This window comes from Chlamydotis macqueenii, chromosome 2, assembly GCF_036417535.1.
Source record: "Chlamydotis macqueenii isolate bChlMac1 chromosome 2, bChlMac1.mat, whole genome shotgun sequence".
Lineage (NCBI taxonomy): Eukaryota > Metazoa > Chordata > Aves > Otidiformes > Otididae > Chlamydotis > Chlamydotis macqueenii.
This window is the reverse complement of record NC_141557.1, coordinates 118819913-118844358: the sequence shown is the minus strand read 5'-3', so window position 1 is coordinate 118844358 and position 24446 is coordinate 118819913. Positions and strand designations below refer to the sequence as shown.

The following is a 24446-nucleotide window of genomic DNA, read 5'->3' as shown; positions in this document are numbered from 1 at the left end:
CATCTTCGAGGCCCTTTAGTGAGCTCCCAGTAGGAGTCTACCTTCATGGAGCTCATCTGCCCAAAGGCAAACTGAAACTGCAAAGGGACACTGGCTTTGGAAGAAATACAGCAATTTTTGAAGATACGTGTGATCATTTTCTAGCATTCAGTACCAATACTAAGTTAAACAGCCAAGACTCATAAACCAGGTTAACAGACCAAGATCAGCTTAAAGAAAGCCTGTAACAAATTGAGCCTCTAAACGGATTCTAGCAACCTTAGAAAAGCTTTCTTCTTTTACAACATAGACATCTTGAATATTAGCAGATTTATGCTAGCCCATGCAGCGATGGGAAGGGAAGCACTGCCTGAGTCCTACGTGTCACACATTCCAGGGGAATCTGAGGTGTCCCACACTGCTCCGTCTTTACTTGCTTCTCCCAGTAGGTTAGTCCCTTCTTCAGCCACTTTGGCAGCTGATGATTTTGGGTTTGCTCTCTGCATGATGTCTCTCCGCTTTTTCTTACTTCTTGAAGCAGGCAGGAATGTACTATTAGATGCCTTCCAGATAAAGGCTATTGCAGAGCAAGCAGCTTTAAGTTAGGGAATGAACAAGAAACTGTTATAAATTATTAAAAGTTGCCATACTAGGCAGTTTTCTTTTCCCTATGCAAGAAACTCCATCATTATTAATTTATTAATATAATTTGTAATAGAGAAAGTGAAAACTGAGAGCCAGGATTCATTCTGAGCCATCCTGAGCACTCACCTCTTTTCCTACCGTTTTGATGGGTGAAAAATATAACTTGTCTTGATGTTTGGTCTCTTTCCTTTTTTTTTTTAATACTATTTATATCTGTGGAACAGATATTCTTTTTAACTTTTTCTTCCATATGCCAGTGGTACAATGGCCTGCTCTTTTAAAATAATGAATCACTGCTTACCTCTCAGTACTACACATAACTAGTAAACAGCACTGAAGACCTGAGAATTACTCTACTGATTTTCCTGGATTCAAATCTGGCCTTGAGTTATTTCCCCTTGAGCTGCAGAAAGCCATTTTTGGGTCTCTTACTTAGTAAAGTCTGAACTGTCACAAATGTTTGAGACACAGTTGTTAAAATACTTAAGCTTTTTCTGTAGTGAAAGTTAACTGTGCTCTGATTTGGGCTTTTGTCTTATCCACACTCAGGCTTATGAGATGGGAGTTTGTTCAGGTTATAATACTCATGAGCTCCTCTTTACTTAGGCTACAGCTCATTAATTTTCTAGAAAAGACACAAGCGGATGTGATACAGCACTAGGGCTGCTTTCACTGCTCTTCCCATAATCCTGCATGTAGGACAGGCAGCTTGGATTACAGCTCAAACCATTTTCTGGAAAAGAACTTGAAAACATCTCAGCTTGAAAAATGTAACCATAGGATAACCCTCTAAACATATACGTGGGTGTGCATGGAAACAGTGAGAACATCAGGTATAGTGGTAAATCACATGGGTGTGGATGTTGCTAACACCTGGGCTTGGCTCGCCTTTCTGCTTGGTCTTAAGGGCCAACCATTCGTATGGACTGTGATGCCTAAATCAAGAAAGTTTCTTAAATCAGAGGCTAGCATGTCTCAGTATAATTTCCATAGTATTCTCAAACTTGTGTTACTTGTGTCATGGCTTGCTCTGTGGTGTTCCATACCCAGTCACCACTCTGCTTCCCTTTCTTCAGTACAGCTTATCTAACACTTGTCTATCTGCCTCCTTTGATGTGCTCTTTAGCAGACATAGAACGTGTTGAGATATGACTTCGTGAAACTGCATTTTTACATTTATTTAGTTTTCTACAATGTCTGTTTAGTGGAGTATTTATGAGGGGTTTTTAAAAAAGTGTTTCATTTATCACCAAGACAGTTTTGAGAGAAGAACAGGAAATAAAATTTGTGTTCTGTATTTGCTGTATCTATATATCTTCTATATCTGTATCTTTGTGACAGTACATCTTTTAAACATAAAATTAGAGGCCTACGAAGAGAAAAAAAATACTTTGCAACCTTCTAGCTTTCAGAAAAGCAATCACCTTTTCTGCCACTGTCCATCACACTCCTAATAGTTGTTCAGCCCAATTTCTGCTCTTGTGTTTGAGGCTTATGAGTGTTGGAGTTAAGAAATGAAGGTGATAACTATAAAATGATTTGGTGATTTTTCATGACTTACTGGCATAAAAAAAAACGTGCTGAGTACAGTATTAGTCACAAGTCTTATTATATACCCTTGCAGATTAATTAAATAGCATAATACAACTTAAAAAAGTGATTAACAATGAGAGGTGAAGGGGATCCCAAATCAAAACCCAGGGTATGAACACTAATTAAAATTAGCGTTGGCTCCTAAAAATTATGAACTCCTAATACTTTAGCTTTCTTAACTGGAATTGATCTTTAACTCAGCGACCTGAAACTGACTGCTGCGGTTCTGGGTTGTTTTCAAGAGCAGAAGTTTAGATGCTGCTGCTGGAAGCAGAATGTAGGTGTAAGCACATGTCAGGTGATTAATGTGTAATTAATAATACAGGACAAGAACCATTGTATACAGTTTGCACTTAGCGATTTTAACTTGTATATAATTCCTATCAAACCTGCACAGTCTGTAAAATAACACTGGCTCTTTCAATGCATTAGGTGCCTGGAAGAGCTTGCGGGGTGCAAGCAATGGATTTTAATTGATTTCCTTTCTGGATAGATTCCATTTGGTGAATAAGATCATGAACCCTCATGTATATGATTTCAGCTCTCCCCTCTAACAGTGTACGGCGAAGGTAACGCAAGGTGTCATGCCATACTCTTAAGTGCATTTGCAGCTGAAATATTACTCCTGATGTTTTCTAGTTTTTTTTTGTTTTTTTTTTTTTTTTTGCCTACACCAGTGCTTCACTTCCCTGGAAATCAGGAGGTGCAGAACGTACTGCGGGCTGATGTGGTCTGCAGGGCTCTGGTGCATGGGTTTTAACAAAGACATGCAAGAGGCAGATGAAGGCGGACACCAATAAAATCTTTAATGCTTGGTGTCACCTGTTTCTAAAACACGTTACTTAAGTAACGTTGGTTTGCGTACTGTCCTCACAGGTGCATCTTTATACACACGGCATCCTTACTACACCTTTAACCGGAAAAATAGTTTCGGGGCCCCATACTGCTACGTTCCTTGGGTCGCGGCTCCCGGTGAGCACCGAGCACCGTCAGAAACCCGGAGCTTTACAGAAGGCGCTGACGGCGGGCGGCCGCCGAGGCCGGAGGAAGGTGTTGGGACACGGGGAAACGATCCGCTCCCACGGGCGGGAGCCACCCGGGGAGAGGCCGAGGCCGGCGGGCACCCAGCCCCCGCAGCGCCCCTCTCGTCCCCGGGGGTGCCCAGCAGCGGGGGGGCGGGTCCCCGCCCAGGGGTGCGGCCTGGGAGCCGCCCTCCGCCCGCCCCCGGCCCCAGCCCTGGCCCCGCCGCCTCCCTGCCTGCCTGCCTGCCCTCCCGGCGCGGCGGGGCGATGTGTCGGTGGCGGTATGTCAGCGCCCGGCAGCTGGACGGCTTCCGCCGGTACAAGGTAACTGCGGGGGTCGGGCTGGGCGGCCGGTTCTCCCGGCACGGCGTGTCAGGGCTCCGGGCTTGCGGGCGCTGCTTGCCCGGCCCGGCCCCGCGCTGTCTGCGGTCCCGGGGGGTCGCCGGGCTCCTTCCAGTGCCCCCTCGGTCGGCGGGGGGGCCTTCGCCTGGCCAGGGTCTTGCCAGAGTCAAGTGAGGGTGGGAACTGGATGTTTCCAAAGCGGCAGGTCTCCGTGGAAACACGAGTTAACTGGGTTTTAAGCGAGTAGTGACATCCTTAACAGCTCCGCGTGTTGTAAAGAAGCATGGGTTAGGAGTAATTCAGTATTTCGGTAAGAAAGTGTGCATTGCGGTGTTTGTCTGGCTCTGCACAAATTCTCCATACGCAGGAATGCTTTGGCTTCAAGAAATGAATAAGAAATTCAGGTGGGGGGGGGGGAAGCTTACTTTAAATAATTTGAACTAAACCTCATGTTTGCAAAGAACAGGTTTGCAGGATTCAAATGGATGGGTGGGGGTTACCCAGATTTGCTTTAGCTGAGATGCAGGTGTCTGGGATGGGCCATGCCGCCCTGTTCACACACCCTCGCTCTGCTCCCTGTTAAAAGCATGGAGGGCATGCTAGCTCCCAGCACCCCAACCTTTTATTTTACATACAGTTTTCCCAGGCTGCCCCTGCCCCGCGCTCCCCATGCATCTGGCCTTCACCACGCACCCTCCCAGCCTGGCATCCAACTGGGGTGCTCAGCTTCTCCCGGCTCCTACCAAGCCCTTCCCTTCCTTGGGCCCACGCTTTTTGCCTGCTCACTGCAGGGTGAATGACGGTGGAGGAACTGGGGTTTCAAAAGCCTTCTCCAGGTCGCCTACTAGAAACTTGTTATGCACAGCAGCTTGTTAAAATGTACCAGCCTGTTTGTGTAAGCGGGATAAAACATGCTGCGAGCTGCATCTAGCCACTGGGCATAAGTTGCACAGGTCTGTGCTTGAATGGTGGAGCCGCAGTTTTGACTGAGATCACTGGAGGAAAAATAAAGAGCTATTTTTAGCATAAACAGACATTATTATTTAAGTAACTTTCCTAAAATGTTTGAGTTTGTGGTACAAATACAAGGAACACTTGTGTTGCATTCTTCCTTAACACTTGAATGAAAGTAGCTACAAACAAATGTGAATGGGGAAGAATCAAAATAACTATTTTTAAGACCTAGTAATAGTTATGTGCTACTTATGAATTACAGGGTAAATGGTTGCCAAAAGACAGAATCACATAGCAAAACATTTCAGTTGAGTACATTAAAATGACTTCAGTTTCTTGGGAGCATTGGAAAGGCCATAGTTTTCTTGGCTGTAGGGATCAGCCAACACACTTGAGAAGTATCTGTTCAGCAATCTTCTGGAAAACTATGGTAGGTACAGGTTTTAGAAAGGTGAGGTCAAGTAGTCAGCTCTCTATTATCCGAGGACTGCGACATCCTGGAAATAAATAAGTAAATCCAAATGACACGGGTTACCCCACCAGCTCAGCAGTGCTAACCCCATCAGATGTATTTCTCTGAGCGTATCTGCACCATCTTTCTTGTGTTCCAGGTTGTAGATGGGCAAGGCAGGTGATGGCAGCTTTGCCCATTCCTGAAGTGCTGCTCACAATGGGTTAAAGTCCTCCAAAAAATGCAAAGGGAGTGCAGCAAGGAGAGGCAGGGAGACACCAATCACTGCCCCCATCTCCTCCCCACCTCCTCACCTCACCTCACCCTCCCATGCCCACGGCTTCTACCACAACCACAGCTTTATTCTCACCACCTCCCAGGCCTGAGACATGCTCTTCAACCTCTTATTGCCCTCTGACTGCCATCTCCTCCGTTCTCCCCTTCAGCCTAGGACCTTACCTCATCCTGCTCTTCCAGCTTCCCAGCCCTGCTGAGGAGATTGCTGCCACCTGAGTCAACAGGACTGGCGCTAAACTCAGGTTACTGTGCCCAGCAGACACGAGTTACCTCTTTCTACAGCCACCTGGATATCTCTGTGGCGTGTTTCCTGGTGGACCCAGCTCTAGAGTGCAGTAGAGGGATACACGGCTTGGCTCTGTAAAAGACAGATAATCTGTGGAAGGATTTATTAGCACACCTTCAATAATCAGGTAAAACAGTGTATTGCTTCCAGTCCTGATGTGTGCGTAGGAGACTAGGTAGAGGCATCCACCTCTCCATTGTGCATCATGTTGCAGCATTATATTTCCACTAGTATCAGTGGCTCAATATGCTCCACACTTTGCACAATTTATTGGCAGATAACTGGGAGGTGATCATAACACAACTTAAAAGAATAATTTGTGTAATCGACTCCATTTCATAAGGGTAAATTTTGCCTGAAAAAAAATACTGCTCAGTTTTCAAAATTTTTACACAGCTGAGCTCATTTCTCTGCCATGAATGCCGCGATTGTGTGTCTCAGCCACTGTCTGTCTCCTGTTCGCTGTTGGAGGAGGGCCTTGGCAACAAAGCTGGTGCAGTTCTGTGCAAAGGGGGTGGCAGACATAATGAATGCAAAGACTTCAGCACCCTTTAGCATTGTCAGGTGCATGTATATTATATTATGCTTTTAAAGCAAGTTTTCTCCAACTACTAAGCTTTGGTTTATAACACCGAGTGACCCCAGAGCACACAAAATATGTTCCTTTTGAATGGACATAAACCAATTGTACTAGGAATGCACAAGTACACCCAGTATGCTCAGTCCATGGTATCATACTGGAACCAGTTCAGTGTAAAACCTCCTGAAATCCTTATAGCATGGACATCAGATCCTCAGGGCTAGCTATTTCACTTTACAAATCTATTCCTCTTCGTTCTGCATGTTAATGGGGATTCAGAGATTCAAATTTTCTGTTCAAAAGTGTGCAGAGATGTGTCAATGAGACAGTTCAGACACAACCCTGGGTATTGCTGCTGTGGTAATTCTGCTGTCTTCTTGTCTGTGGGGCAGATGAGGAGATGCTGATTTCAGGGCAGTTGTGTGCGCAGGCGATTTGCTCCAACTGTAGAGCAGAAGCAGCTGATACTTGGATTTTGTGTTGTTCCCTACTATCTGGAGTGACACAGCCAAAATGCTACAGCCAACTGCAATTTTAGGCCTTGGGTCATGTCGTTCCTACTTTTATGTTTCTGTTACCAGCATTTTGCAGTCCTAGAGGAGCACTCATGGAATTACCCAGCTGCCTTTTTTTTCCACCTGTTTGGGTTTCTGTTGGAAACAAGCAGCTCAGAGACAGCCAGATGATGAGTACAAATAAAAGCAGAGTTTGTTTTTTTTTTATTTTTATTCTCCTCTTCTGAGCAGAATGCAGTGGTGTTAATGATGAGCTCCTGTTGCCATTGCCTCTTCTCATCACTATGATCTTAGTATTTCCCTTGCAAATCTACTTTGAGTTAGCTTTTCTACAGCACCTATGTGCTGACATTTTCCAAGCCAGAAAACTTTGACATCTTATCCTCTTTCAGTGTAAAAGAGATCTAAGAACAAACTGTAGAGACTTGACTTAAAGAATAGGTCAGATTCCACTTTTTCATCTTGTTATGTCCATGCTGTTTCTGTCCTCTAAGCTGTTTTTTTTAGAGGGTAACTCCCTGTGCAGAGAAGGAGGGGACAGTAAGTGAGGAATATGTAGTTTGACTTCAGTGAGACTTTTGATGCTGTCCTACATTCTCGTAAGTAAAGTAGGTAAAGGTAAGATTAAATCAGTCTGTAATGGAAACACGTTACTCTAAAGAGTGATTTTAAGTTCTCTGTCAAAGTAGGAGGTCCTGTCAAATGGGATCCTAGCTACAGAGCTGTCCCTCTGTCCTGACTACATTCCTGTTCAATATTTTCATTGATTAACAGAAGGGAGATTGCTCTTGTAAAAATTTTTGTGTAATAATAAAGCACTTTTAAGAATAGACTTATGATTTAAAATGTTCTTGGAAAAGGCCTATAATGGCCAGAAATCAATACAAAGCAATTCAGTAAACAAGGTACAGTTTTCTTAGGGGAAAGAAAATCAACATTTCAAACATAAAATAAGAGATAACAGACTGCAAAAAAAGATACCTGGTGATCAACATGTCAGCAATGTTGTGGCTGTTATAATAAAGAGAAAAAAAAAGCTCTTAAGTGTGAAGTGTCATAGATATGTCAAAGGGTTATACATACTGCTGTAGCTGATGTGCTGATCAGGTATCAGCTGGAACAGCATGTCCTGCTTGCTTTGGCACACAGTTTACAGTCCGCAGAATGGCGTTAGGAATTTCTAAGATGAGTTGTGAGAAACAGTCTGAGTACTGTGGGAGTAAGACCTTAACAACCGGTTAATCTTCATGCATGCCCTTTGAAAGAAAGACAATATGTAAGTTTTGGCTGCACAAACAGAAATTTAAGGTGGATGCTATGTCAGTCTTGTGTCGATAAGGGTATTTAAGCACTGGAACAGGTACTAGGGATATTGTACCATCATTTTATCAGTCTTAAGAAATGAATCATAGAATCATATAATAGCTAGGGTTGGAAGGGACCTTCAAAGGTCGTCTAGTCCAACCCCCCTGCAAGGAGCAGGGACATACCTGACTAGATCATGTTGCTCAGAGCCCCATCCACCCTGGTCTTGAATGTTTCCAGGGATGGGGCTTCCACCACCTCTCTGGGCAACCTGTTCCATGTTCTACCACCCTCATTGTAAACAATTTCTTCCTTATGTCTAATCTGAATCTACCTCCCTCTATTTTAAAACCATTATCCCTCATCCTATCGCAATAGGCTCTGCTGAAGAGTTTCTCCCCGTCTTTCCTGTAGGCCCCCTTGAGTTACTGGAAGGCCACAATAAGATCTCCCTGGAGCCTCCTCTGCTTCAGGCTGAACAGCCCCAACTCTCTCAGCCTGTCCTCACAGGAGAGATGCTCCAGCCCTCTGATCATCTTCATGGCCTCCTCTGGACTTGCTCCAACAGGTCCACATCCTTCTCATGTTGGGGGCTCCAGAGCTGGATGCAGTACTCCAGGTGGGGTCTTGAGAGAGTGGAATAGAGGGGGACAGTCACCTCCCTCGACCTGCTGGCCACGCTCCTTTTGATGCAGCCCAGGATGTGGTTGGCTTTTGGGCTGGAAGCGCTCATTGTTGACTCTTGTTGAACTTCTCGTCCGCCAGTACTCCCAAGTCCTTCTCCTCAGGGCTGCTCAATCATTTTGTTTCTCTTGGGGAGGACCTAAAATCTCGTATTAATTGAGTATTAATAAACAGTTGCTTACACCTTTTTTAGCAAAATTTTGGATACTGTGTTCTATTTCAATCTGCCAACATGGTCATTTACTGCAAGCAATTGGAAGCCAGTGGCTCATTACCGCATGGTAACTTCATCTGCTTCCTGAAGGTCTGCTAAACATGATCCTGCATTAGGTGAACGTGCTGGACTAGAAGACTTCTCAAGTTGCTTCCCAGCCTTCATTTTGGTAGGTTAGAGAAACAAAATCAGAGGTATGATGATCACATTTCAAGGCTTGATTGTTTCTCTCGTACTGGCTCATACCAAAAGAGCAAATTATGTTGAGTATAATCTAGATAGTTTTTTTTCTGGAAGTTCAGGATCGGTCTAGTGTGGAAAAATACAATATTGTATTTCTGTTAAGACTTTATGCATTTCCAAGGCTACCTGTGTAACTATGAGATTTAGAAACACAATGGATTCTGCTCACATTGATTTAATAGGAGTTTTGCTTTTGACTCCAGTAGCACAAGGATTTTGAAAATTTAGAATAGGAGACTTCCATTTGCATGTTTATCTGGAATTTCTTAGGAGACAGTTAGTACTGTTCATGATTATGCACAGACAATTTGATACAAGTTGAGTACAGTGTTTATTATATAGTGTTTTTGCAGATGGTATTTTTCAGGTTTTTTTCCAAAATTTTAATTATTTAAAATCAATTGTCATCGGTTTTATCTGCTGTAGTTAGTTTTTTTCAAGCCACCTCAGTTTAATAAAGCCCTTGAATATTTGAGGCAGCCAAAACTAACGTTTTCCACCTTCCATAAAAACAGTGAGTCAACAGCCCACTGTTCTACAAATAAAATCCTGGAGTCTTCATATTACTTTGGTGGATTGGAAGATTGGGAGTGTAATTAAAAGTTCTTGAGTAATATGTGAAATAAGCCAAATCATTCATTACGCTTACATTTTCTGTCACTGTATTCATGTGTAGAAGAGTCTTGGGCCAACCGAATTACATAAGTCTGAAAGACCATCTTCGTGCACATATAATTTCTTATTTCTTATCCTGTTGTAATCGTAGCTGGCAGAATGTAGCATTTCAAGAGCTCTGTAGTCATCATTTTCCTTCCATATGCTAATGCTATTGAGCCGACAACATAATTAAATCACATGATAGAGATGTTGCATTTGATATTAGTTGCCGCAGGACTTTTTTCCCAACAATGGAGTAATTGTACTTTTTTTGAGTGCCTGTGAGTTTACAAAAGTTCATTAGATCACTTGTGGGACAAACGTGCTGGATATGAAGAGTTGCATGCCTTGTTGAATCTCATAGAAGTGCAAATACCAACCACATAATTTCATTTTATTACTTTATCGAGATAGATGTTCATGTTCTGAAATGCTTATTGGATTTTTATGTGTGGGATATGCATATATACACATTTATGTGTTCGTATGTATTTATTTTTGTTTATTCATCTGTATTTTAATAGAATACTAATTGCAAAGATGTATCTCTGATTTGGGTGTGGATTATTTGTTACAAATCTAGAGGTATCATTCTTAAAAGGGTTATTTTGTAGAGAGAGGATTTTTGTGTCTTTCTATGAAATGTCTTCTCTCTTATGCATCGGGATACTAGATCACACAACTGTTTAGCATACGTGGTACAGAGCCCCTGTTTAGCATCCCTCATGAAAACTACAACCCACTTTTACTCTACCTGCCTTTTTGGGCCTAGAGTGGTTTCTTTGGGTTCCCCAGAGATTTAGGTACACATTCTAGCAGAGCTCCACCTGTGTGGGAATTCAGTCTACCGTTCGATCTTTAAAGGGCTGCTGGCACCTCCAAAAACACATGTATTTGTACATGCACACAAATAGATGTGGCACAGAATCCTGCTGTCTTTTCCTTTACCAACTTGTGTAGAAGACCAGTCTACACAAAAATTACCTAGAAATCAGCTCCCTTGCCATGCTAGAGCTTCTTTGAATAGGGATGGTTATGGATCTTTTTGTGCAGTTCCTTGAGAGTGTGCAGGTCTTGCTTTTTAGCAGTATTTGTACTTTTACCAGACTGGGCCATCCTCTAGCTTTGTGCCTTTACAGCACCAAATGTGCATCTGCCTTCTGCTGTTCCTTGCTCAATGTTTAATTGTGTTTCTGTGGGGTTTTTTTCCATCATTTTGGCTTTGTTGTTAAGTGTTTGAACATGTCTTACTAAACAAAGCCTTTTCCTGAAGACAAGTTAAGCAGCATCCTTAACATAACTACTCTTGATTGAAAAATGATCACTGACTTCCAATATTATCCCCTCTCCACCTCTCCCTGATCTGGGTGCTCACAGTCCTCTTAGTAAAGATTCAGGTTTATCTGGTCTCACATAGTGAACAAGAACCACACTGTTGGGGCCACCACATTGTGACTTGTTGCCCCCAAATGTGCTTCTCTGTCAGCTGTAGTGTAGCTCTGATGTCTCTCATGGATCCCACATTTCAGGCATAGCTAGTCAGCAGATCTGTGATCCAGCAGCCCCTTACTGCTGGCAAATGGGATTGTGACAGGCAGGAAGCTGAATATGAGCCCCGAGGATGCCCTGGCAGCAAAGAAGGTCAACAGCATCCTGGGTTGTATTAAAAGTAGCACAGCCCATTGAGTACGGGGGAGGTAATTATCCCCCTTTAGCAGGCTTCATCTAGAATAGAGTCCAGTTTTGGGTCCTCAGTGCAAGAAAGACATAAACAGACTGGAGCAAGTTCAGCCGAGGCCACCAGGGTAGTTGGGGCTGGAGCACTTATCCTGTGAGGAGTGCCTGAGGGACTGGGGCTTGTTTGGCCTGAGATGAGGCATCTTCAGGGGCACCTAGCAGCAGCCCCCCAGTACCTATGGGGAGGTCCTTGAGAAGATGGAGCCTGGCTCCTTATAATGGTGCATAGTGGGAAGACAAGAGACAACAGGCATAGGACACCTTCACGCTGGATATAAGGAGAACATTTTCTCCAGGAACTCAGTGAGGCAGTGCCACAAGCTGCCCAGGGAGGTTGTGCGGTCACCATACTTGGAGCTTTTTGATATCCAACTGAGTAAAGCCCCAAGCTCATGGCTGATCCTATTTTGAGAAGGAGGTAGGACAAGAGACTTGCTGAGGTCCCTTCTGACCTGAATTATCCTGTGATCCTAACACATGATTCTGTGATCTTGAGGTAATGACACCTCTCTGCAGGCAAGGGAATGTGCCACTAGCAGGCATGATTCCCTGAGAGCAGCCTGTCCCAACCCACAACTCCACGTGCCTCATGACCTCACAGACATGGGTTCACACATAGCTCCATTAAGTGACAGGATGTGGCATGTGGCCCAATGCGTGTGTCAGGATTCCTGAAAATGAGGAGGTATGAATGATGTGTTTATGTCTACAAAGAAGCACTAACAGAACAGCAATTTACGTAATAATCACTTCCTAGCGACTTAGTAATACCAGCCAGAATTGTTGAGTTGTCCAAAACATCATATTGGATTTTGAGTATTTTACCGGGAATAGTTTAAGATGGAAGGAAAATTTAACCGTATTTCTTAGCCATAGGTATGCACAGGCTAATGGAACTGAAGGAGGCAAACTCAGGGAGGAGAGAACAGCTCAGGAGCCAAACTCAAGCAGGCTCTTCCCTTGCAGCGCAGCCACCTGCAGCCGTGGCACAGACAGCACAACCGTCAGGTAATAGAGTCCACAACCTCAGACCCCAAAAGAGACAAGCGTTTGTATCTGAGGATGCAATTACATGCCCACCACCATCGACTCTTTTCCAGGCTAGGTTGCAAACCCTATTCTTTGGTTTCTACTCATGTGTTATATATTCCAGCCCTAGATGTCTGAGGGGCTTATAACTCCTGGACTTGCGTGTCAGTGACTTAATCAAAATGTAGATATATGGACTGGGGGAAAAGGCAGGCTAGTCCAAACTATTTAAACAACAGGAAATACAAGATCCAAGCCATTATTTATGAATAATTAACTAAATGATGATACATCCTAAAGTAATTTTATTATTAGAACTAGCACAATTGTGTTTTGGAATACATCAGCACTTTTAAATGGCTGAACATTTGGTATTCATTTGGCATCTACAATGTTGCATAGCTCTGTTGTTGTTTTATAGTGTACTTCTCTTCTTTCCCTTTGTGGAGCTTTTGTTAAGACTGTGTCCCGTAACATCTACAAACCTGTAAAAACATATCTAAAGTAGAATTAAAAGCCACGTGTTTAATGAATTCTACGAGTCCAAAAGGTGGATGGAAAATTGTTACCAGATGTGTCAGTATTTGAGTATTTTCTTTAATTTTTATATAGTTCCAGAAGTGTAAGATATCCCAGAAGGAAAGTTCATGTTGCATAAGTATGAAATAACTTGCCCAGAAGGGAGAGTTCCCACTGAGCTCTCTTAAATAGCGACTGGTTCGTGCCCTGAATTGGGAGGGTCATTTTACAGCCTTCAAAACCACAAAAAAACCTTATGTAATGCAAAAGAGAATATTCCTTGCCTGAGCCATTGACATTCTTCCCATCCCCTTTCGTGTCAGTAGCAAAACACAGCTGTGAAATTGCATAATCGGAGAGGAGATGCAATAAAAGAAGCCGTAGGAAGGTATTGGTAGCTGTCAGGATGCCATGATGACTGGGGGCACTGGGGGCCCCAGGGCAGCAGGGCAGGCCCTGGCAGCCTGTCCTGTCCCACCAGCAGAGGTTCAGCCGAAAGCTTCTAGGGACCAGGGCTGGGACCCAGCTGCTGCCCTCAGCACCCAGGAGTCTTTGCCCATGGCCACCCAAGGAAGGGGCCACCTGTGCTGTGCTGGCCCTTGGAGGGATAGCTGAGTTGTACGTGGCAGATAGTAAAATCTCATCACTTTATTTTCTTTTAAAGATACACTGTGGAACATCATTTTTTTTCAAAGCTTTTCCATCAGCAGATCCCTCAAAATTTTCCATCCAAGATGTAGGTGCCTGCGTGTAAGTGTAGGGCAAACAACAAGAAGCTTGCATTGCAAGCCTTGTCCAGGTGGCCATCATGCAAATATTGCAAACAACAACAAGTTGTTATTTTCAATAGATCACTTGTTCAAAGACCATAATTTTGCCTATTTCGAATGTGATGGATTGATTCTCAGCTGGTTTAGGTTGTCTCCTACTATCTTAATGAAAAGTTAATTTAGGAGGAGGAGGAAATTGTTTGTTCACACCCCTCCCACTTTTCATTCATTTTGAACAGATGTAAATAACTACAGGTTCAAAGCTCATTTAAAACTTTGATAACGGTAAAAAGTTTTGTAACACTTTGAACCGGTTTTAGAGTGATGGAACAAGGAAACTTACGTGGAATAAGGTGTGGGGGAAACTTACTGCGTTTCAGCTGCTCTCATTTTTGGTGTTTCTCCCACGGAAAATACAAAGTACCTTATCCTTTTACATTTAGGCAGAGGTTACCTCAATCCATCGAATATTCATTATGTGGTAACAACACGCACAGCAGGTACAACTGCTGTGGTACATCGTGAGGCAAACACTTGGTTATCTTGTAGTAACGTCCTCACATGTTCTCACCCTTATCCATCATTTGCTCTTTTGCCAGGTGTTGCTCACTAATAGATAGAGATTTGTTTCACATGGGTAACGTAAATACAATGAACACTTGACTTAAGAGGAGTTTCTCCAAGCTGCAGGACTATTGAGTAGTTAGAACATCACCACATGCATACAGGTATGGGGCTCTTCCATACCTGTGTCTGATCTGGCTGAATTTGCTTACAGGAAGAGGGCAGTTATCACAATATTTATGTTTTTCATCTAAGTCCTTACATCATGGTTAGATGATTCTCATCTTTTCTGTGTGAGAACAGCTAGTGTATCCTTCCATAACAGGTATCTAACTTCACAAGAAATGTTAGACGGATCACAGGACTGCAATATACTGCAACCTAAACCTTGGTTACTATCTGATACATAGCTGTTTCAAACATTAGTTTGTCTGGGAAAGCCTTTACATTTTTAATAGACTTCTTTATTGTCCTTTTTTAAAAGTGAACTCAATTACAAAATTGATCTAATATGGGCAGACTTTATTTGAATAAACTAGTATTTCTTATACTTAAATTGTTCATAAATATTACACCTCTAGCGCTATTGTGGCTGTCTTCTTTGCTGTATACTTTTAGGGTGAATCACAGCCCATCTGTGCCTCAGTCTTCCAGTGTATGCAATGGAGATAATAAATCCTGTGCTGATTCATGAAGTTAATGAAAAATTAAAATTTGCTGATTTCTGGGCAGAAATGTGAAGAGTTGCAAATTTGTTGCTACTAATATGAAATTAAAACCTACAGAGTCATTTTGAAGCCAACAATTCAAATGTGAACAATTCACAACTGCTTTACTCTGTAACTCTGAATGGATATGACTGTATGGCACGGTTCGGTGCTACCTGGAATAAAGCAATTTAAGTACAGAAAAGGAAGAGTCTGTCAGCATAAGGATCAGATTTAATTAAAGTAACTATCTCCCAGCAGTTAAGGCAACTGTTTCTTTGAGGATGGTGGAACACCAGAACAGGTTGCCCAGAGTGGTGGTGAATGCCCCAGCCCTGGAAACATTCAAGGCCAGGTTGGATGGGGCTCTGAGCAACCTGATCTGGTTGAAGGCGTCCCTGCTCTGGGGTTGGACTAGATGGCCTTTAAAGGTCCCTTCCAACCCTAACCATTCTATGATTCTATTATTCTTGCAACTTGCTGTCTCTTCTGACTCTGAAGTTTGTGTGAAGATGCTATTTTTCTCTTCATTGTAGTCATTCCAAAATTTTATTATTGGGATGCCTCCACAGTGCAAGGCTGGAGAGGGCTAGGGAGCCCAGTGAAGATCCAACTCTCTGCTTGGATTAATGGTTAGCTCACTCCCTAGTTCTTTTTTTTCTTTCCCAGAAGGTCTTTCCAAGACAATAGCTAGGCTTTGGTTTGGAAATAGTCCATTCTGGAGGCATTATGCACCATTTTTTTGGCTTTTACCATCCTTCAGCACTTTTTCAACATGGGCATTTGGATCTTTGAACATGCAGAACACACAATTCTCACTCCCATGCTCTGAAAACATGGTATTGCTGGGTTACAATGTATCTCCAGATTGTTTTAGATACTTGAACTGAAACATACTCAATGCTAATAATGTATTAGGTGTGCAGGGCCACATAATGAGGCCCAAACCCCCTCCACCAAGTGCTGTGAGCTGTGGATGTGAGCAGTTTGCTGTAAGGGGAGGTATTTCTAAGCTGTGTGGCTATGAGTCACAAGGTTTGGCTCGTCTTGTATTTAGCAGTGTGGACCTTGGTCACTGTGAGTGCTTTTGACCCACGGGTGGGTTGGCTCCACTCTGCTACTCCAGAACTGTTGTATCTCTTCTGTGTAGTGAAGCCTTTGCTTTGGCTCATTTTTCTTTCTCTTGTTTTTCACATTTACTTTTGTTTCCTTGCTCTTTTCTTACTGTTTATACCTTTCGTCCCCATTCACCTTAATCCTCTCGTCTCTCCTCTTCCCTCCAACGCAGCTGACTAGTACAGACTTGAAGCTGTGCTGGATCGCCTGGAGGGAGATTAAGATGGAGGAACATAGAGTGAAAGCACATCTTACACATGCCACCCAAGTAAATGTGTGTGTCTGCTGTCTGTATTCTCATTTCTAGCTCTGCTGGAAGCCATTACCAACACACAGAGAGAAAACAGATGGCTTTCAAAGAGATACCAGTTATTTAAAAAAAAACAGAAGCATTTTTGAACTTGGGGGTAAGGTGGAGTCAATTAATGCCAATTTTTCCTATTCCCTCACTACTGCCATTCCCTCCCAACTATCAAAACTTCTTTTAAAAATAGTATTCAGAAGCTTTCTGATTAATCCAAGCCCTTCTTCTTTGTATAAAGACAATCAAGAACCCTTCTCTAGTGCAGAAACAGTTTGCTGAGAAGTGCTTATTATTTGTGTCAGTCTTGCACTTAAAAACCTCCAACAGGCTTATCCTCTACTTCTGCCTTTTAATATAAGTTTCTGAAAAGGACAGAATTACACAATAGCAATAGTACTTCTGTACTTTTTTTAACATCATTCAGTGCACTCTCACTTTCATGTTCATTGATCTTAGTGTAAGCTTGTTGCTCAGTAATTTGCTTTTCTGCGTAGCCATGAACATTAAACTCCTGAGGATTTCATGGCATTGAGGTTAGTAGCTTCTTGGAAGAAAAGCAAAGCAGAATTTTAAACTGTACAGCAGATCTTATTTGTTAAGTTTTATTTTTGCCATGACAGAAAACTAGCAGAATGCTTTTTCCATGGGTGTTTCCTTTGGTCTGGCTAAAACATATTACTGGCAAGGGAAGAGCAAATTTCCATTCTTCTGCACATCTGCTGAATGTTCTTTCCCTGCCCAGAGCACCACAGTTCAACCACAGACATAGAAATGAACAGGGTGCAGCATGAGGAGTCTTGAAATGTCTTTAGGTGATGGAAGCTCTCTGTAATTTTTTTTTTTTTTTTTTTTTAATTAAGGACTGTTCTGATTTTTGGTGCTTGACTTTGGAAACTGTCAGGCAAACAAGAAACTATGTGTTATGTTTTAAAAAATACATCTATTTAAGAGAGATATTTTGGAAAATTGTGTAATCTCTTATAGTTTCCAGATAAGAAAAATATAGAAATTATATAATCCCTATGTAACTTCTTATATTTTCTATATAAGATAATAATTTTAAAGAAATTAGATTTTTTTTCCTTTTTTTTTTTCTCCAGAGAGCAAGTAATAGTTCTGGACAGCCAGTGAGTATTTTGGGTAGAAACCCCCATTTTCTGTTGTTATTTAAGAAGGATTTTGTGATTTTCTTCACAACTTAGAAGGATTGAGGTGGAGGGGAGAAGGAGAAAGCCAAAGCAGAAGGAGCAGGAGCAAGCGTCACATATTTTGACCTTTGGTATTCTTATCCAGGTATGGCTGAATTTATGGAACTTGCTGGTCAGTGAGTTATCACGTACCTAACATAGTCTTTGAATACCAGTTGAGATAGGGAAATGGACAATAGCTATTGGAGAAACTTTGGGCTGATTCCTGATTACCTGGAACCTCAGTAGTATTAATGGGTACTTTGAATTTTCTCCCATTTTCAGAGGATTTCCATAGTTCTCGCATGATTTAAGTACTAGCTGACTGTTCTGTTTGCATAGGTATTGTGTGGCTTAGTAGTATTGTTATTTCTGGCATAAATACAAGCAAACCCCACAGACAGTTCAGACTAGGTTATTTACATGCAGGCAAGACCATCAAATGATCAATCACTTGTAATAATCAGTGTTTGAAAGATACAATATAAAATACAGTATCTGGAGCTGCAAATACATACAGAATAGCGAAAATTTCAGTTTTACCTGCAAATGTTTTTTTTTTCTGATGTAATGTATTTAAGAATTTTAATATAGAATCATAAAATAATTTAATTGGAGAAGACCCTTAAGATCAAGTCCAACCATTAATCTAACACTACCAAGTTCACCACTAAACTATGTCCCTAAGCACTGTGTCGTACTTATTCTGGCAGAGAAGCTGTTGATGATTGAATTATCTCATGTTTTAAATAGTATGGTTTCTGATATCCTCAGAAAGATGAGATGAAAAGTTGTAGCCCATGCATTCAAAACTTGAGGCATGCTGCATTATTTCATGCCGTTGCACTTGTCCACCAAAAGCTCTTAGTTCAGGTGAGTGCAGGTTAAGTGCGTGTGTAAAAGCTTGGTGAATGGGGATACTGAAACTGAGATTAATCTTACCAGACTTCAGTCACTTAAAAGGTGCCTAAGTTTAAGACAAATGTCGAGGCTCCTTTTATAATTAATGAGTTGAAACATGTACTTCCAAAGCGCAATGACATCCGAAGTGTAGTTGGCTAAGAGAGGTTAATAAATTAACTATAGAGAGAACAATTACCTGTTAGCTGAAGTTAGGTGAAATGAAAGTGTCTCTTGTCATCAGCTCTTCTGAAGGTGAACACCTTCAACAAATTGTGGTCTAACACGTCCTTCTCTTATTCTCATTGTCCACACATGATATTTGGACAATGCTGTATATAGATAGAGCTGAATCTTTACATTAATCATATGCATCGCACTAACAACATAAACCGTATGTGTGCGTTCAAAGTCCAAGGATTTCGGAAACACATTTACCACCTCAATGATGACTAACTTCTTCCACTGTGGACCCATCAGGGCTCAAGGACATAGCTGTGAGTGGTATTATTAGTTAATATTGTTCTTCTGCAGATTGTTCCAAGTCTGTGTTCTGCAATCTCAAGGTATGATCAAACTTGATACTGTCCTATGAGGAGAAAGTAGACAATGGCAATTTGGGATAAGCTCAGATTTCTAAAATATTTTGTTTACAAAAGATGCAGATAGATGCTTACTGGAATTAGTAAAAGACATAGTATTTTTACAAGTCTGTCCAATAGGGAAATTTTATTGTGGTAATGAACTGCGCTATTTTAGAGCTTATTCTTATAATAACATTGCCTTATATTAATTAGCATAGTGCAAATGGGACTGTTTTGCTATGCCAAAAGCTGTGTATCTCTGTGACATAATATTCCACTCATGACCATGTTCCATATGCACTGTCTGTTCTACATACTGTACAGAACTGTTTGCCATTTGACCAGCCTAAACCTTTGTGTTAGTATGTAGAGTTGCTAACAAGGTAATTGCAAACCGGGTCAGTGCTTTTAAATTAAATTAAAACTGTATGAATGGTCAGCAGAATAAAATAAATTTACACCAGTCACACTCAGAATTATTGTCCTTAGATGCTGAAGGATATACAGTGATGGAAAATATGCATTGTTCAGTGCTTTGTTTAACATGTTTGCATTTTTCCTCACAGTACAGTGCTGTGGATACAAATCCTTTATCTGTGTATATTATGCAGCCCATCTGGAACAAAATTATTAAGGTAAGTGTTTTATTTAATGAAAATATCACGTGATAATGTAAGAATTTATTTTAAATACAAGTATTTTCATTTAAAAATACATATTGATTAATAAAACTGAAATTAAGACATCTGTATAAAAGTATAAAAATCTCAAATGTTACAGGATATATAGCTAAATTTAAGGTGAATATGTTTGGATTTTGAGGGGCTTTTTTAAGAAAAACAAGGGTTTTTTTTTTTTTTTTATCTCTGTACAAAAGGCATCCGTGTCTTTCATTGTTACATCTTTTATTAAACAGCTTTGCAGACATTGAAGGGTTTACCTAGCACAATTTATTTTTGTGCAGCATATGCTGCCTAACAACAACATGGCTTTATCTCTGTGCTGTGCATATGATTTTATGCAAGTGCTGTCTCATTTTCTCCCAGGAGTACTTGCTTGAGGGAGCTAGGCATTTCTCTAAGAAGCTGAAAATAAGAGCGGTTACCATGATCACCATAACGATTGGAAGATGGCATCTCTTGAATGCATTATGATTTGCAGTTTTTAAAAAGAAAACTGCTCACAATTAGTTTTGCTGTTGTTGTTGGCAAAAAAAAAAAGGGTTGTATCTCAAATAAATATGAACTTTATTGATCTTCAAAGAAGCAATAACTTCTGCATCTGCCTCTTTAGAGGAAATCTTTAGATTGGAGCAGGCTTGAAAACAAACCTTTATAAAAACAGAAAAGGGTATATGTGGTCAGAGTGCTGTTGGATCTGCCATCTTTGAGTTCCATAATTCAGGTATTGCTTATGCCTGATACAGCAGGAAAACCATAATCTCTCGTTTATAACACCAATGTAATTTCATGAAAGTGTTTATATGACCTCACTTAAGAATTAAAAACCACCCCCAGACATGGTATGAAAGAAAAGCAATTCAAAGATGTGAAACTGAATTCAGTAATTCGGTTCAGACACTGTTTTCATTCCCATCATAATATTGAGGAAAACAATGAGGCAGAAAGGCACCCCCCCCCAACACTCTCGCATCTGGCACAGGAGATGAACAGAGACTTTACTGTCTACTTGCACTTTGGTTTAGGAGATCTATGAGTATTCATCTGCTGTCAAACTGAAGGGAGAGTATTGTCAGCAGAAAACTTCCTTTGGAGACAGGTTCTTCTAATGGTGGCAGGGTTTTCCCAGAAGAAAAGCAACATTCTCAACTGTCCTCATGTAGCATAGGTTGATAGATTCTATTAAAAATTTGACCTCTTTAGATTTTTCAAACCTCCTTAAATTTTAGGTGACCATAATTTTGTTCACTTCCTGCTGGAGGAGAACCCAAACCAGAGCACAGGACTGAAAACCTAATTCAAAAGCTGGGAGGTCTGAGTACAGAACCAAAGACCAGAGTGGATGCTGCCTGGTATTTGGTTTGGTTTGAACCCTGAAGATACAGCAAAGAACCTTCTGCTTTGCCTTCTGGTGCAAGAGTGTCGCAGGATAATTCTCAGTGACGTATCACAAGGATTTAAAGGGAAATTATTGTGCTCTCAGCTTTTGTGGAAGTAGTCATTCTAATGTTAAAAGATACTGCCAGGTAAAATCAGAGTCCTGCCGAGGAGCTGGGGGTGCACAGCTGCAGAGGGGAAGGCAGTTTGTAACGGAGCTTACAGTAGAGTCATCTTGGTTGCTCCTAGAAATAAAAATGAGAACTGCAGGAGCACCCAACTTATTGGCCAAAGTTTAACTGTTTGTAAAATATTAGTAGGAATGGAAGTTGCTAGAATGGTTTTGTTCCTGGCTAGACACCAAAACCAGATGTGTCAGTAACTGTTGTCCCAAACTCAGTCCAAGAAAATTTTGCTCATCTGTTCAACAAAAAATACATATATTTTTTTTCTCTTGAAGCTTAAATAAAACAATGATAACATAATAAATCTAATTAAGTATTATTTTTAGAAGGAGAAGCTTTGAGTACATTTACTTGTCATTGTTTGTTTTTTTTTAGCTTGTAGCTGTTGTAAGCATTATAACTGGGCTATGAGCATGCTGTAGACTATAATATTCTATGATCAATAATATAATATTGAATTTACATTTTACAATATATAATCTTATTTCTATTTAAATAGAACAGTGCATAGCAACAGGGAGATATAGTAAAGCTGGGAGAATTTTTTAAGACAAAGAAACATTGCATCTAATATGTTCATTCAAAATTGGGCAGTACAAGTGTGCTTCTTGATGACCGGGAGAAGTAATTTCACTTCAGACATCCTAATACATCCATTTGCATATATGAATCAATTATCTTTTAGTTTCTAATCTGGTGAAAATAAACATTCCACAGGGACTATTTTTTACCAGATTCTAGAGGACTTAAAAAGACCAACCTGCAATTCACAGAGCCAAGGAAAAAAAAAAACAACAAACTATGAGAACAGAGGCTTGGGATTTGGGTCTCGCTTTTCATGTGTCAATTTAGTCCTAACTGCAACACAAGTTTCTCTGTATTCCGTAGCACAGAATTAATTGGAAGATGTGTTTCCTATGTTATGAGACATTATCATTTGTTGTAAGAGGTATTCCCTACATTATGAGAAATTAAGAAGAGCCTGACATTAGAGAAGATGTGGGAATTTATGAGCTCTGAAAACATGTTGTCATAACCTAGCTCATTTGCCTGTGCTGGGAATGCTAGGAAAGCAAAGAATTTGTGCATTTAAGTTAGAAATTCACCTGGAAATCCTCAGCATTACCTTCCTCTCTTTCCTCTTTGAAGGACATCTTTCATATGTACTGACTGTATCATGTCCCTGTGTCAGTTTGAGTGTGATTTTTTGGATATACGGGCTTCAGAAACATGTTGAATCTGGTGCTAAAGCAGAAAGTGAAGGGTGATGTTTCATTCCTGGATTCTATAATGGGCTTACTCACGGGAGTACTGTGAGATACTCCTGTCCGTGGCAGCTTTTTCGCATTTTATGAAGCTATAGTAGCACCACTATGCAACTGCAGAGTAACAATTAACTTTCTCTACATTTTTAAAATTATTCTGATTAAGCAACTATAGATATTTCATCTTTACTTAATTCAGTGCTCCATCCTTTTGCCTTTAGTTAAGATTAATATTTTATAACAAAGCACAATCATGTGCTCTCTGACAGATAATGGCTAGTATTACTTAGCTACTACACAAACTGAATGTTCCTCCTCTATTTGTATTCATGAGAAATCACATTTGTGCAGGACAATGAGAGGAAAAGACGGAAATCCAACTGGGATGCACAGGTGTATGCCAGCCCCACTGAATTCAGTTAACACCTGCCGGTAGCCTTTATGAACTTTGATTTTATCACTAGAATTGGAAATGAGTGGAATTTTAGTGCTCTCAAGTGCCTTAGTTAAGGAATATTTCAAATTTGAGCAAAGCTTTATATGAATTTGTGTACTTAACTGTTTATTATCCAAGTAATTGATATATTATTTAGATAATACTGTTGATACATTAAAACATTTGCTGTTTTTATTAAGACTTTTCACATGAATGACTGTAGACCCAGTAAAACAGAAATCAGTTAGTATTTTGTGGAACTAAGTTTTTTAAAAGGTTCAAGCATACAGAGAGCAGATGTGATTCTACTAGGGACTGTGATGTAATTCTAGATGTGATTCTAGAAGGGATTGCAAGTATAACAACTTGCTTTGATGGTTTCCTCCTTAAAAGACATGATTTTGGCAAAAAAGTAGGTTAAAATTACCTCTTCGTGTTTGCACTGTGTAACCATAAATTATTTCATGTAATAACTTAATAATTACATTGCGACTATTTAGAATGATGAGGCTAATTAGAAAGCAGACATTTGTGGTGCCCCGCTTTATTTAATACTCAACAATTATTATGAATCATACAGGAGAATTCAGACATTTTGAAACAGCATGTTGGATGGCATCTGTATATCCACGTAAACAATTAATCCACAGATTGTTTTAACACATTGTTTTGATCTATGTTTTAGATTAAAAGAGACCAATATAGAATTTCTTTAACATCAGTCTTTCTTATTTCATGTAAGGTCATAGACATCAGACAAACTCCACAGCAGGTGATTCGTACCAAGCCTCTGTCTTACCAAGTATCTGCATCCTCAGGTAGCCAAATTAGAAGATGTGCTGCTGTTGCACACTCAGCATGCCATCAGTGTAAGAAGAGGGGACTGTGCAGTGAAGGGTTCTTCCTCAGGTTTTCTTCTAAAGGAGCTTCAGGGAACACGTGCTGTCACTTGTTCTTAGGGATTTAGAATTGGGCTTTTGAAGACTCAGAATGATAGATACGTTAAAATTTTTTAGTAGTTATGTGCATTCCATTATGTATTTTAAATATTGTAAGAGCTGGCATACAGTATTTTAAGCTTAGAGGTAAAATCCTGGTTATAAGGAAAGCAACTATCCGATTTAATATTTTTCCCAATGTTATTAAAGAAAACATCTAAGACATATAATGGAAAATATTCAGGATTTTTCATCTGATTTTTGAAAGTTTGCACTGTACATTGTCAGTTGCACAATTTCTCCTGAATATTATTAATTGTTCTATAGTAGAAAAAGAGGATCTAATTGGGCTAATTAATCAGTCCAAGCATTCACATTCTA

The 24446-nt window shown here is 40.6% G+C and overlaps 1 protein-coding gene across 1 annotated transcript in view; it reads left to right on the top strand.

Moving 5' to 3' along the window:
* Nucleotides 1-3475: 3475 nt before the first annotated feature.
* LOC104477046 (ethanolaminephosphotransferase 1-like) overlaps nt 3476-24446 on the top strand; it is a 54933-nt gene continuing 33962 nt past the window's right edge. The window contains exons 1-2 of the mRNA XM_086740783.1: nt 3476-3563; nt 19751-19819. Of these exons, the coding sequence (XP_086596909.1) occupies nt 3507-3563; nt 19751-19819 (126 nt within the window). The 5' untranslated portion in view covers nt 3476-3506. The remainder of the gene's footprint in view (nt 3564-19750; nt 19820-24446) is intronic.